Source organism: Fukomys damarensis, unplaced genomic scaffold (genome assembly GCF_012274545.1).
Source record: "Fukomys damarensis isolate Sample0158 unplaced genomic scaffold, DMR_v1.0_HiC HiC_scaffold_33, whole genome shotgun sequence".
NCBI lineage: Eukaryota > Metazoa > Chordata > Mammalia > Rodentia > Bathyergidae > Fukomys > Fukomys damarensis.
The window spans coordinates 40,929,236-40,944,701 of NW_022900945.1; the positions used below are offsets into that span (position 1 = coordinate 40,929,236).

At 44.8% G+C, this 15,466-nt stretch overlaps 1 protein-coding gene across 1 annotated transcript in view; it reads left to right on the forward strand.

Annotated features, from left to right (window-relative positions):
* The window catches only part of LOC104849512 (glutathione S-transferase Mu 1), a 5,305-nt gene extending 2,517 nt beyond the window's left edge, over positions 1–2,788 (forward strand). The window contains exons 6-8 of the mRNA XM_010605996.2: positions 392–487; positions 567–677; positions 2,404–2,788. Coding sequence (XP_010604298.1) covers positions 392–487; positions 567–677; positions 2,404–2,493 — 297 coding nt within the window. The 3' untranslated portion in view covers positions 2,494–2,788. The remainder of the gene's footprint in view (positions 1–391; positions 488–566; positions 678–2,403) is intronic.
* Positions 2,789–15,466: the final 12,678 nt, after the last annotated feature.

Genomic DNA, 15,466 nt, shown 5'->3' on the forward strand with positions numbered 1-15,466 from the left:
AAAAAAAAAAAAAAAAACTATCATCTTATTTCCTGTTTTTTTTTCTCACTTGCTTCTTTTTAAAAAATGCTACTTAACATCTGAGTCCAAAGCCTACCAAGTGCTCAGGGCATTCATATCTTATACCCCTAGAAGATAGTTTGTACTTAGTGATGATAATGTACCATACCTATCTGACTTCCTGTTCCCTCAGAAGGATGGGGTGAGGTACCCTGTAGGAGTCTAATAAACTGATACATGAAATCAAAACCTAGTCACTGACCCAGTTCTGGTCTCAGGGAAGATGGCTCCTCAGCCCTGGCCAGCTGGGTCCATGCACAGGACCAGCTAGGCTTGGCCTTTCTGCCAAAGAGCTTACGTCTGAGGTGGTGACTACTGTTTTCTGCCTCAGGAGAAACTGAGGCCAGAGTACTTGGAACAACTCCCTGGAAAGATGAAGCTCTTCTCTGAGTTCCTGGGGAAGCAGCAATGGTTCGTTGGTGACAAGGTAAAATGAAAAGAATTGGGAGTAGTTGTTGTTCCCAGGTTACAGAATTTTTAATGCACTCATTCTTGACTCTCTGCAGATCACCTTTGTGGATTTCCTTGCTTATGATATACTTGACCTGCACTGTGTATTTGACCCCAAGTGCCTGGAGGCCTTCCCAAACCTGAAGGACTTCATTGCTCGCTTTGAGGTGATGCCTCTCATCCTCCTTACTCTTGCCCGTCAACTTTCCTTCCCTTCCCTTTTTCATGATGCTTTTTTAGTGATTGAGCTGAAATGAGCATTTATTAAGCACTGAATTTTTGCTAGGACCTAGCTCATGTCTTACACCTATTGTGTGAAATTTATCATTACAGCATTCCTTTAAGGCCGGTGGGATTCCCGGCCCCATAGCACAGATAAAGGAACTAAGACTGTAGAGAGAAAGTCATTTGCTCAGGGTCTTAGCACCAGTTCAGGCTGCGTGAGCTCTCTTTTGGCATCTGGCTTCTAAGGGCAGCAGGCAGTGACTCTCTCTGCTTTGTGCCCAAAGGAAAAGACCATTTGTACAGCTTGGATTTGAAGCTTAGCAAGCACTCTGGGAAGTGAGAGAGCCTGTGAGGAGTGTGTGCAGCTGGAATTAGGAAGGCAGGAACGAAGTTGGGTGATGTGAAAAATCAAGATGTAGACAATGGGACACCTGACTTTCAGAATTCTTTGCTCAGTCAGATCCCAGAATGGAGAAGCACTGAAACCCCACATTATAGTTGTTGCTGTTTGAAGTACTCATTGGAGCACCCCCGTGGGAGGATTTTATTTTGAATTTTTGGTTAGCAGGTGCCCTGTTTCCATCCTTTATCCTTTTCCTTCTCTCTAAGATCTCAAGTGTTCCCTTTGTGTAATGTAATCTTACTCTCATTTTCACCGATCCTCTCTATATGAGGCTCAGTTAGGCCCAGGGCCACACGTAGTGACCCTGCTCCCCCGACCCCTCCATCCTGTGACTGAAGCAGCAGGCATTCCAGACTGAGGCATGCCCACCACTACTGGGGTGCTGAGGAGCACAGCCTGGACATCACTTCATAGCTGATCGTAGGTCCCCCAGAGTCCACTTCTTTGTAACCTACAAAGCCTACTTTATGAGAGAGTTGGGAATTTGAGATATTAGTGCAGCAGGTTTTACAGCCTGCCATCTTCTTTCCTTTCCCCTCCCTATCTAGTGAAGTGTTTCTCAGCTAGTTCCCATCAGCTCTGGTTCTGATCCGGGCTGTGTGACATAGGGATTATGCAAGACCTGGCTTGACCATGGAGAGGAGGGAAGGGCAGGGGCAGAGCTGAGGGCTGCAGCTTGAGGCCAGTGTGGGCTTGATCCTTTGGGTGCAGAAAGCCCAGGATGACATTGAACCCTTTGGAATGATCTGGGCAGTCACTCTCCTTTTCATAAGGCCCACTGCACACCTGCATTTCATGCCACCTGGCGTTCTGTATCAGTGCTGGAGGTGTGGTAGGTTGGGTCCCAGTGAGATTGGGCTCAGGTACCAGGTGGAGAAATTTGAGCTTTCTGCTTCAGGGCATCCAGTAAGGGCTGCATGTGGACTGGTGGACCTTTATATACTTTCATCCAGGTTTTTCTGGGTCACTTGGGGGGATATGTGATGGATTCCAAACTGTCCTTCTGTCCTGTTAGGTTCCTTCTCTGTAAACTGAGGTAAGAAAGAGCCTGCCTGTGAAAAAGACAGTTTGTGCAGAGAGGGAATGATAGGTCCTTCTGTGGGGACAGCAGTAGGTGGGTTCAGTAGAAAGAGCCCAGAAATGGAGAGAAAAAGCAGGCTGCATCTAGACCTGTCCCACTTATTAGCAGTGTGAACATGAGAGTCATTCAACCTCTGTGTACCACAGCAGACCATGAGTTTGTGCTTTGTTTTTCCTACTTGTAGGGCTTGAAGAAGATCTCTGCCTACATGAAGTCCAGCCGCTTCCTCCCAACACCTTTATATACAAAGGTGGCCATATGGGGCAACAAGTAGGGAGTTGAAAGGGCAGGAGATGGGAGTGAGGAGCTCATTCTCTTCCTGCTACCAAGGCCCAGCCTGACCATCTTGCCTGTTGGTGGCTGTGTCTGCTTTGAGGAGCTGGGTCATAATCCTTTCCTTGGAGCTTGGGCATACCCCAGTCTAGAAGACTAGTATTGCCTTGTGGGCAGCCCTGTGCCCCAGTGAGATCCTGGGCTTGAATGACCAGAACTGCCTGGTGTGCAGAGCCTGTTCTCCAATGCAGCAGCTGCCCCGGTCCTGCCTGATCCCCAGTAAAGTCTGAACCACACTTGCTCTGTGTCCTGTCTTATTGCTCCCTGCTCTCCAGACTCAGGATTGCGGTGTTGAGGCATTGGAGTGTTCTTTGTTCTTTATCCACAGCAAGGGCTGGGTGGATGTGGACGTGTGTGGGGCTGTGATGGTCGGTCTGGGTATGAGGTCACTGAAGGTCATTGCTGTCCCTCTCCGTGTTCCTCTGTTCCCCACCCTAGGATCCCTACAGAGGGGCGCTCCTTCCAAGCCGGGTGTCGTCGTTCACGTGGCAGTGTGCAGTGCTGCCACAGGCCCTGTGCAGCTGTGTGTCGTGCTTCAGAGAGGTGTGGGCTGATGGGAAGGGCTGAGTAGCCCACAGGTAGACCCCTTCTGTCACTGTCTTGGTTATTTTTCTTGCTGCTGAGACAAAATACTTGACACTCAAAGTTATTCAGCTGGCTCCAAGGTAGGGTGACATGGCAGAGGGGCATCACAGAGGAGAAACAGTTCATGGCAGAAGGTAGCAAAAACAGCAAGCAACAAGCAATAAGTGACAACCCTCTTTATGTCTTCTATATCCCATCCAGGCTACCTGACCTTAGGGGGAGGTAGCACTCACATTCATGGTGCGACCCCCACCCCGAATCCTACCCAGAACTATTGCAAACTAGTCAGTGGACTAATTTAATAATCACACACCTTTGATCCTAGTATTGCATACTTAATCTCAGCATCACACACACTAGACCCAGCTACCTCTGCAAAGCTGCACCTGTGACCATATGAGGCTTTGGGACTTAAACTGTAACTGTTACTTTCTCTCTGAAGCTTTCCCTGATCTGAACATCCCTCTTCTGTGTTTGTAGGACACTTCCCCATAAATACATCTACTGCATTGCAATTGGTACTGTACTTTTTTTTTTTTAACCCAACTCAATTACAGGTTCATCAAGAGGATCCAGGTTATGGTGGACACTTGACTCTGACATGTATGACAGTGCCTGGCATAGGTCAATGTTCAAGAAATTTGGAAACTTGAAAGAATTCTTCCCAGGGAAGCCTTGGCAAGGTCCTATCCAGTCAGTCTTGGGACTTAGTGCTCTGGGAATAGCTATCTAAGCCCAAGGAGGTCCAGAGTATGGTGCAGAAGATTTTATATAGGTGGATATTAGAGTGGAATCTGAGCGTGCGTATACACACACACACACACACACACACACACACACACACACACACACACCACACACACCTGTTAAGAGGTTCCAGCTGCCCTTGGAGAAACATGACCTGAGATGCACAGGCTTAGTTTGGCCACAAGACAGCAATTTCTGGGACAGCAGCAAGATCACGGATTGTAGTCTTGAATAAGTCCTGCCAAGCCCTACATGGTAACAGGGTTGATCTTCAGATAGCATGCATCCATCCCTTGGTCACTGCCTACAGGTACCCCTGCAGTTAAAAAACAAGCAATGGGTAGGATGTTCAGGGTCTCTGAAATAAATGATTAATTCAAAAGTCAAAACCGATAAGATGAAAGTTCAGGCAACCTCAGTTTATGAAATTTAAGTGTTAGATAAAAAAATTTAAAGTCCAAATTTGTTAAATTTTAACTTGAAGACAGACGAGATAAAAATAAAAAGGAAAAAGGTAGTAATAGTAGTGATGGAAATAAAAGTTATGTAGAGAAAATAAAATATTAAACCAGACTTAAAGAGCTGGGGACCTTGAACAGAGATCAACAAATATTTTCCATAGAGTTTGCAGGCCGCCTGGTCTCTTGTGATTCCTCAACTTTGTCCTGCTGGTGTCGAGGCAGTGATGGACTCTGCATAATGACTGGAGTGCCCCAGCAGAACTTTATTTCCAAACACAGGCATCTGCAACAAAGAGAAAACTAAATAAATGTTTGAAACACGGATGAAGGACATGAACAAACATTTCTTTAGAGAAGATACACAAGTGGCTGATAAGCACATGAAAAACTACTCATTTTCACCAGTCTTCAGAGATACATAAATCAAAACTGCTAGGAAGCTGGGAGCTGTGGAGCATGCCTGGACCCTCAGCCCTGAGGGAGGCTGAGGCAGGAGGATTGCAAGTTTGAGTCCCACCTGGGAAACTTAGATTCTTGTCTCAAAATGGGGATATAGCTCAGTGTATAGTACACCTGGGTTCTGCCCAAGTACCACAAACAAACAACTTGAAACCCAGAAAACTACAAGGAGATTCCATCTTACTTCCATTAGTATGATTTTTGTTGAGACAAAACAGTAAGACCCAACCCTTTCTGAGAATCACTGTCTCCTCTTTCTTTGACAATGGAAAGACATTTCCATTATAGTCTTTCCAGTGTGGTCTTACCCATCTGACCGCTACAACACCTCTCTGCCTTGTCTGACTACTAGGCTGCCCCAAGGGTGATGACCCAGGAAGGTAAAGGTTGGCTCTGGAGTCTTTCCACAGCTTCTGTCAGCCAGAACTGACAGGACTGTTGAGAGGAAAGGTGGTGAAAGCTGTCGTCTAAGGCCCCTTGGGCCTGGTTTGTTGGGTATCAGATCTCCTTGAACCCTTTGACATTATCTGTGTACTCTATCCTAGTGTGGCCACAAATGAGGGTCGTATGCCTCAGAGCTACAGATGAAGTAAGTTGAGACACAATGACATTGTACTCAGGTGCTGTCATGTCACGCAGGGTAAATTTCATTTATCCAGGAATCGTAAACTTACATAAATAAAAATGAGAGACATAAGTTTAAAAGGAGGAACAAAATAATTTCACTGGAAAGAGGAGAGAAATGAGGAGATAGATGTAGGGAACAGGGAAAGTGGATGTTACTAGAACCTCTGCAGAAAGTCCTAGTCTCCGGCAAGCTACGACAGCACAGGGCAAATTAGTTTATTAGACAGAAAAGATAGAAAAAAATGAGACTTATCGAAGAAGCTGAGCTTTGGGCCTGATCAGTGCTGCCCCGGGGGGCAAAGACCCAGACCTGGAGCTTCCCACACCTTTATTCAGTGCGCTGGGAGAAGCGAATGTGACAAATGACTCAAGGGGCAGCAGAAATCCTAGAGCAGCGAGGAACTGTGCAGATGAAGATTTCCTTCCTCCCAGGGTGCCTTCAGCTGGTGTAGTCCTGCCCTGGGGCATTACAGCATCACCAAACTATTGAGGTCTTAGTGTGACCAGAGGCCAAAGTGGAGCTATGTTCTGAGATGCCATAGCTGGCCTTTTGGCAGGAGAACTCCACCTAATCAAATGATTTCTCCCCAAACTTACGTAGAATTGCTCCTGACACAGAGACAGTTGTTGGAGCAAGGCAGGGAGCCCGGGGCCAGTGGGTGAGGGTATTTGTGCATAGCACCTTTTATTATTTGGCAAAAAAAAAAAAAAAAAAAAAACCCCCCCAAAAAGACTCCCCCATCTGAAAGTTTTTACAATTTGATTGGCTGTTTCAGGCTCTGAAGCCCCTGATGTAGCCACTGACCAGCTCCACTGCCTATGTGCAAATTCTTAGACAAGCTCATCTAGCCCCTCTCTGTCCTGCCACGGTGCTATCTGTAAAACTTATGTAAGCCATACATACAAAGTGGAGTTAGCAATTAGTAAAGGGTTACATGTACATTTAGTGCAGCAACACACACATGTGCATACGTATGCACAGGTGCAGGTGTGAGTATATATTTTATATACTAAATGCGTTTTTTGTAACGTAACACCCTCTCCCTTTTTCTCCTTTGTACTTAACTAGAGATGGACAAAAGCAAATTGGGACCTCGGCACCCAGTGGAGCCATGTGGCTTAACAGTTCTCCCTGCCTCTCTCTTTTTTTTTTTTTTTTTTTTTTTTTTTTGGTACTGGGGATCAACTTGCTTTTTGTTTGTGAAGTGGGTGGTGGCTCCACTGAGCTAACTCCCTGCCCCCTGCTTCTCTCTTTTTTTTTCTTTTAAAATTAATTTTATTGATACATTTAAGGTATACAATATAATGATGTTCATTGTTGGAAATTTGTACCTTTACATAATCAACCTTGGTTCTCATTTTTTTCCTGTCACCCTGCCCTCCTTTCAACCCCTCCCTCCCTCCCCATCTACAAAGACTTTGTTTCCATTTTTTCATTTTCTCATATTCTATTCTCTTCTTTCCTTTCCTCTACCCTTCATATTTCCCCTTCCCCTTTGTCCCTTTTCTTCCTATTTCACATTATCTATTATACCTTTTAGTCCTTATTTATGCTTTCAGTTTCTCACACTAGAGAAACTATTCAGTATTTACATGTGTGTCCTATTAATTTCACTGAAGAATATGGCCTCAATGTGCATCCATTTAGCTATAAATGTCTCTGATTTCTCATTTTTATGGCTGAGTAGTACTCCATTATATATATATTTAAAAACCCACATTTTCTTTATCCAGTCCCCAGTTGATGGGCAATTGGGTTGCTTCCAAATTTTAGCTATGAACTGGGTGCACCTATATTGCTGTGGTACGATTCTTTTAATTCTTTGGTGAAGATACCCAGCAGGGGAATAGCTGGGTCAAATGGGACTTCCAATCCTAGTTCTTTGAGGTATCTCCATGCTGACTTCCACAGTGGTTGTACCAGTCTACACTCCCACTAGCAGTGGAGCAGGGCTCCTCTTTCCCCAGAGCCCTGACAGCATTAGTTATTGGTTGATTTCATGACAGCAGCCATTCTTTCTGGGGTGAGGTAGAATCTCAGCATTGTTCTCATTTGCATCTCTTAATGACCAGTGGTGTTGAACATATTTCATATGTTTATTTGCTATTTCTACCTCTTTGTCTGAGAAATGTCTATTCATTTCAGATGCCCATTTTTTGACTGGGTCTTTAAATTTGAGAGGTCTGATCTTTTAAAGTTCTTTATATATTCTAGAGAGTAGACCTTTGTCTGAGGAGCAGCTGGTGAAAAATCTTTTCCACATTGTAGGTTGTCTCTTCACACTGTTGGTGGTTTCTCTTGCGGTGCAGAAGTTTTTTTAATAAGAAGACATCCCACTTGTTGATTGTTTGTGCTAGTTGACGTGCAACTGTGGTTTTGTTCATAAAGTCTTTTTCCTACACCAATGTCTTTAAGAGCTCTACCTAACTTCTCTTCCAGCCGATTTAGTGTTTCTGTTTTAATATTTAGATCTTTTTATTGAATTTATTGGTATACAGTACAGTTACATTCATCATTGGGATCTTGTACCTTTACATGACAGGTCTTGGTTCTCCTTTTTCCCCTTGTCCCCACCCTCCCTTCACCCTCTCCTCCCCTCCCTACCTACAAAGACTTTAATTCCATTTTTACAGTTTCTCATATTTTTCCCCTTTCCCTTATTCCCCTTCCCCTACCCTTCTCACTGTCCCTACATCTTTAGCCCTTTTCTTCCTGTTTCACATTGCTAATTAACCCGTTAGGATCTTGAGTACTATTTTAGTTTTTCACACCAGAGAAACTATTCGGTATTTACACGTGTGACTTATTTATTTCACTAACCCTGCTTCTCTTAATCGTTCTCTCTAGTAAAGGTTTTAGCTTTTTCAGGTCAGGATTTGCCAGAAACCTCACTGAGGCCCTTACTTTTCCTTGCCTGTCACTCCACTTTCCCTGGATCAGGTTCCAGAGGGCTGATAAGGACACTGCTTAGCCTTTCTTTGTGGACCTTCCCACATCCTGTCCCTTCTCATCTAGGATTTGCTGATTCACTGGGTGTGACTGGGCTCTCTTTCAGCCTGTACTGGCATGTTCTGGACCTTTGTGTTCGATCCCTCCTCTGTGTGCAGACACAGGCCTGAAGGAAGTTCCTTGTATAAAAGAATATTTGTGCACAGGAGAAGGGATGGGGCTTCCTGTGGGGTGAGAAGACAAGTGCAGCAGAGAGTGTGGAGTTTACTGGCTTTATGAGCACGGGGTAGTCACTTTACCTCTCTGTAATTCAACTTCCTTCTTGGTAACAGGTGAACACAGAATCAGTATTTCAGGGATTTTGCATGAATTTTCTAATCCTCATTATAATTTCTGGAGGGTATGGTGTAAAGTACAGACTGTCTTAAGCAGTCACCCTTATAAGGTACACAGTGGTTAAAGGAAATTTAACAGTTTCCTACTGGAGCTGGGACCTAAAAGCAGACTATTATGCCTGAGTTCTGAGTCCATGTGAAAAGTTCTTATCAGGGTCCTGATATGTACCTTGAGTACAGCTTTTCAAACTCCAAAGGCACTGCAGACCCTGCTCTCCGTTGCCCACTGGCAGGCTGATGATCTGTAATTTCCTGAAGTCCAGCTGCTTTCTCCCAGGACTTGTGTTCGCAATACTGGTCATGTGGGGCATCCAGTAGGGCCTTGAAAAGGTAGGAGGTGGCAATGAAGGGAGAGGACTTTGTCTCCTACCCAGGGGCCTGGGGAACAGCCAGATTCCTGCACTTCTGGAATGAACTATTTTTTCCGGTACCAGGGATTGAACTCAGGACCTTGAGCTTGCCAGGCAGGTGTGGGGCCACTGAACTACATCCCTAGACCCTGGAATGAACTTTGTATACTTTTGCCTTTTCTTCTTCTGATTCCTAAGGTAATAATGGCCCTTATTTTTTTCTGCATAAGGCATTTCTCAATCATACTATTAAAAACTCTTAGCCTCCTCCTCCTCCTAAACCCAGCAAAGTCTCCTTTGTAACATTGCTGTGTCCTGCATTAAAGCCAAGCTCACCATCCTGACCATCAGTAATTGTTTCTGCTTTGAGGAGCATGACTGGCTCCCTCTCTTTGTAGTAACAGCTGCATGCTCCCCAGAACCAGTGTTGCCTCGTGTGCAGTCCTGGTCCTCGATGAGGTCCCTGTTTCAGTCCTGTGTGATAGCAGCAAAGCCCAAGCCGCACTTGCTCCATCATATTCTCTCTGATTCACTCTATTTGTCAGCTGTCACTGACACTATCAAAGGACTGGCCTGAGGGTGGCTGGGTTCATAGGGATTCTGGAGAGCTGAGCCTTCTTGGCTCTGGGCAGGCAGCACCAGGAGGCTCTCTAGAGAATAAAGGACCCTTCATGTGGGCCTGTCGTCTCATTCATTCCTGCAGCATCATTGAGGACTCCATGGTGAGGCAGGGAGCCCCATTGGGTGGGAATCTCTAGCAGGGGGAGCCAGAATCCTTTTTGCTTTCCACAGGTATGGCTGTATCCCATCTGTTGGGTCTTCAGGATCCTGTCTCTACTCAGTTTCTCAGATACCTGTAGGGCATCCTCTCCTGACTTGGTGCACGCCCAGGGTCGGGACCATCTTTCTTAGTTTAACCTTCTCTTCTGTGAAACTGTGAGTTAAAGCTCTACTTTTATACTTGTTAATTTTACTGTTTGTGCCTCTTCTCACTTGACAAATCGTTGTCTGTGAATCTCCCTGTGTTCAGCTCTCTGTTTTACCATTCTAAGCCTGTGACTTAGTCAATTCCTAGAGAACTCTTCAAAGATGAGCCTGTGGCAGGCAAAACCTCCATCTGCTGCAGGGATAATGTAACAGGTTGTAGTTGTGATCTGGGTTTTTATCATCTAATGGGATGGTTCATTTTATGTGTCATTTGGACTGCACTGAGGCCTCCCCAGATAGCTGGTAAGAGATTTTGTCTGGGTGCATCTGTGAGGCTGTTTCTAGAGGAGGTGAGAAGTGGAGTCCTTAAAGAAGATCCACCTTTACCACTGGGGTCAACATCATCCAGTGGACCCCACTGGGACTAAAATTCAGAGGAAGGTTGAATGGCAGGGATGCCCATCATTTACACTGCACTCCTTGTTATCTGGCTTTCATCTGGGACTTCCCTCAGCATCCCTCCACCTCTACTCTATGTCTCCCCCGGCCAGCTGACTTGGTCTCCGCACACTGGAGGCTTCCTGACTTCTCCTAATTGCAGAAGGTAGATTATGGGATTCTTCCACCTCTGTGTTGTAAATCAAACATATATAGATAGCTATAAAATATGCCTATAGCTTCCTTAGATTCTGTTTCTTAGAGAACCCTGACCAATGCACAATATAAATAAGCACACAAATTAGCGAATAACCACACATAACATACTAGGACATGTACATTTAATGGGAGGCTATTTCTTATTTGAAATGAACTGGTGGAGATACTTTAAAATACAGTTCCAAGAAGGATGGGGTTTAGGCATCTTTTGAAGTTAAGATATCTCCCTTTCTCTTGGTAATTCTCTCTGTTCGTCATCAGTATTTTAAGGACTTCTGAAGGGAAATCATCTATTGGCCTGTATATTTTTCTGATTTCCTGTCCATGAGGGTGTATGGGTTGCTTTTAAGGGTGGGTAAACAGTGGGAAAGGAGCTGGTGCTGTGGTGATTTCCACCACCTATTTCTATGACAACAGCAAGTGTTAGGTACTTACATATTCCATTCTGGATTTTCCAATAGTGTTATTAAATACAGAGGTGGCTCTAGTCAGGTCATTGTAATTTGGAGGTGGCTTGGAGTTTCAGGTACACTCTTCTCAGGTATGGTACATACCTTTCAAAGAGAAGTTCTGTTCCTCCTGTCTGGCCCTACCCCAAAACTCTTGAAGAATTACTATATAGGGGCTAGGCTCAGACTGCCTAGACCTGGAACAGGGTACTGACTGCTTGGGAGGCCAGCCATTTGGCTACCACAGTCACACCGCTTCATACCCTGTACCCTGGAAGACTGATTCTCTGCTTAATTCTCTTTTTGTCATTTCTGTCCTGCAGCCTGATGCCACAGGGGCTGTCCTCAAGGTAAGACTGTTTCTAGGTCCCTCTGCAGCAGCCTCTCACCCTCTAGTTTCCAGGGGAGCCAGTGTCTGCTCTGGACTCCCTCCTGCTAGCCAGCTTTTCTAGGGCACTGTTTTTCCATTTGTAGTTTTTGAGCCTCTTGTGGATCATAAACTAGGGTTCTTAACCTTGGGCCTGATGCCAATTTGGACCATGCAGTTGTAGGTGTTTAGTGGCAGACCTAACTTCTGCCTAGGCGATGCCAGTAGCAATTCCCAGTTGTGACAATTTCCAAAGCTCTGACTATTGCCAAATATCCCCAGAGAGGCAGAAATTGCCTTCTGTTTCAGATCAGTGTATTGGATGGAGACTTAGAGCAGAAGAATAACTAATAATTAATAATACTGGATGCTACTCATGCAAACCAGATGAAATTTTAAAATAACATTTTAATTTCAACTAGTAATATATGTAGGCATGTTCTGGAATGTGTGATAAATGTACTTCTTTTCTTTCTAACTTTTTATTTTAACATAAGACTCAGAAATTTTGTAAAATGAGTACAAGGCACTTCTGTATTTCTCAGCTGTCCACTGTGTTCACATTGCCCTTTTCCTCCATCCTCCCCGCTTCCCACCTCAACTTTCCCACCCCCTTGATTTTGACAGTGGTCTTCTGCTGTGGTAAACATGTACATGGGACACATGTATCTTCACATCTTTCACTCATTTAAAGAAGTCTATCTATGCACCTCTTTGCCAAATGTCATTTTCGTTGTTGCAGTACTGGGCATTGAACTCACCACTGAGCTACATTCCCAGCTCTTTTTATTTTTTGATTTTAAGATAGCATCTGGGTATGTTGCCTGTGCTGGGCTTGAACTTGGGATCCTCCTGCCTCAGCCTCTTACTAGGTTGGATTACAAGTGTGTACCACCTCATCTAGCTTTCCCCAAGTGTCTTTCTCAACAATTTCCCATATGACCATCCAGCCAGATCATCAGCTGCAGCCTTCAATCTACCTGAGTCTTCAATCTATCAATAGCATAGACCAACACTGAGCCTCCAAAATGGCATCATTCCCCAGGGTTATTAGCCAGGGTCCAGGTGGTGGGTTGATTATATCGGACCACTTTCATCAGCAAAGGGGAAACATTTGTCCTTACTGGAATAGGTACTTATTCTGGGTATGAATTTGGTTTCCATCCACGTAATCTTTCTTCCAAAACTACTATCTTTGGAGTTACAGAATGTGTATGCATTATCATGCTATTTCATACAGCACTGATTCTGACTAAGAAATTTGCTTCACGACCAAAGAAGTACAGCACTAGTCCTCCCATGTCCCCCAGCATCCTGAAGTAGCTGGCTTGACATGCTGGAACAGCCTTTTAATGATGCAGTTACAGTGCCAGCTAGCTGACAATACCTTGCAGTGTTCTTCAGAAGTCTGTGCTCTGAGTCAGCGTCCAGCATATGGTACCATTTCTCTAAAGCTGTGACAAACCCATAGTGACCCATGAGCAAAACTTCTGCTCCCTGTTCCTACAAATTTACGCTCTGCTGGCCGAGAAGTCTTAGTTCCACAGAGATTGGGGGATGTGTGCTTCTACAAGGGGGCACAACAATGATTATATCGAAATGGAAGATCCCTCCCTAGCCATTTTGGGCTCCTCATGCCTCTGAGTCAATAGGCTAAGCAGGGAGTTATGGTGTTGGTGGGGGTGACTGATCCAGATTTGTTCCAATTTACCAAGGGAAAGCTGGACTACTCAACAACAACAGAGATAAAGAGGAGTATGTATGAACTGTAGGAGATCCCGTAGGATACCACCTCGTATGATCACGCCCTATTATTAAGGTCAGTGGGAAACTCCTATAACCTAATTGAGGCAGAATGAAAAATGACCCAGGAATGATGGGATCAAGACAGGCTGAAGCACCCTTGGCCTTGGGGCATATAAAACAGATAGCAGAAAGTAGTTAAAAGGGGTAATCAAAATATGCAGTTAATGCTCAAATTAAAAAACTCATGAAAGTAAAAGACACATTGCCATCAGTCCCTTTTGAAACAATTCCCCCTCACTCAAACATACTTAGATCATCATTCTTGTCACTTTCTCAAGTGGTTTTGGAAGTCCTCTTTTGTATCTTTATGAGATATGAAAAAAATTATGGTAAAAGCTGCTGCCGAGTGTCATTCAACCAGAAGGCAGACTTGGAAAACATTAAGACGTGTCTTTGTTAACCTTATTCACTAGACCTGGCATCATGCGAATTCTGGCTTCTTCTTCAAATGCAAAATGGACATGAGAAGTAAACATTTTGAATCTATTAAGGACATCAAGGCAGCCAAGACAGCAGAACAAAAGACGAAAAACAACTTCTAGAACTGCTTCAGAAAGTGGCAAGAATGATAGAATAAGTGTGTTTGAAGTGAAGGTGAATATTTAGAAGAATAATGACAATGTGTATTTTACTGTAACACATTTTCAATCACACTTTATATATATATACATATATGTGTATGTATATATATGTATATGTATATATATGTATATATATATATATATATATATACTGTATACAACCATATGATAAGTTACAGAAGCAAAGATTATACATTTTATCCCTTATTTCCACTTCAGTTTCTCATACCTTTGAAACAATGGATATTAGAAAATAGGAAGAAAAGGCTCAAATGGGAAGGGGAACAAGGGAAGCTGGAGGAAAAAAGGAAAGCAGTGACAAGAAAAAAGGTGAAAATAGAAACAATGGAAACAAAGTTTTTGTATATAGGAAGAGAGGGAGGGTCAAGGGAGGGGAAAAAAAAAGAAGAGGAAGGCTATATCCTGTACAGGAACAAATTATCTACAATGAGTGTTAGTGTACCAATAAATGTTTTTCTTCAAAAAATAAAAATAAATTAATTCAATTAAGTAATTAAAAAAACAAGTGAAGTGCTACTGACAGGATGTTCTTGTGGAGTTTGTACTATGGGTCCCAGATGACACAGGGACTTCACAGGACATTTGAGTCCCTCTATCATACCACAGCCAAATACAGGTCAGGAACCAGGGCACATCAGAATCCAGGGACCTCGACAGCTGGAGGCCTTGCCCTGGCTTGGGTGTGGTCCTGTGTGGAGTCCTCAAGCGACTCCTCTGATCTTCCAGTTTAGCTCACACTCCAGCCGTGCCCACTGCCCGCATAGCCCCTGTGCTGCTGAGCACGACAATCTCTAGCGGCGGCGGGGGGGAGGTTGTAGTGGGGGTATCTTTGATACCATGTCTCCCACTCTATCTGGTTCTTGCATTTAGAGACACAAATTGGGGTAAAATTCTAATTGGCTAATTTGTGTAACCTTTAGCCAGATAACTGAAGTGCCCAGTTGCCCCAAATTCCCTAAAGGAAAACACGGAGACCACACAGTCTGTGTTTGCCCCTTGACTTGGGACTGTTCTCATTTCACTGACTCTATTCCTGTACACGGACTCCTCCTTTCTCATAAAGCATCAAAGAACTTTCTGACTTGCCAGTGTCCTCTTCTTCCAGTGATGGCCACTGAATTAAATCTCAGGTGGGGACACCCCTCTCAGGCGTGAGCCAGGCGGCCTGAGCCTCCCAGGGCCCACACTACCGAGCCTGTGAGGAGGGGCAGGGGTGGGTCAGCTGCGTTCTTCCACGGTCGGCGGCTGTCCAACTCCTTGTGAACTCAGCAGAAAGACTAGCTTCAGGGATCCGCGGTCAGATCTGAGGAAGAAGGGGGCCGAGCCCTGCTTTTGGCTTTTGAGTGTCCAGACTTTGCCCCCTGGACAGGATCCCAGGACAGACTCCTACTGCACTCGGTTTCTGGGATAGGAACCGCCCACGCGACTTCCGGGTTAGGGGCTCTCGGGGGCGGGAGGAACTTCCCAAGTCAAAACTGGCGGGGCGGGGCGGGGCGGGGCGGGGCGGATCCTACGGCGAGTCCCCGCCCCTG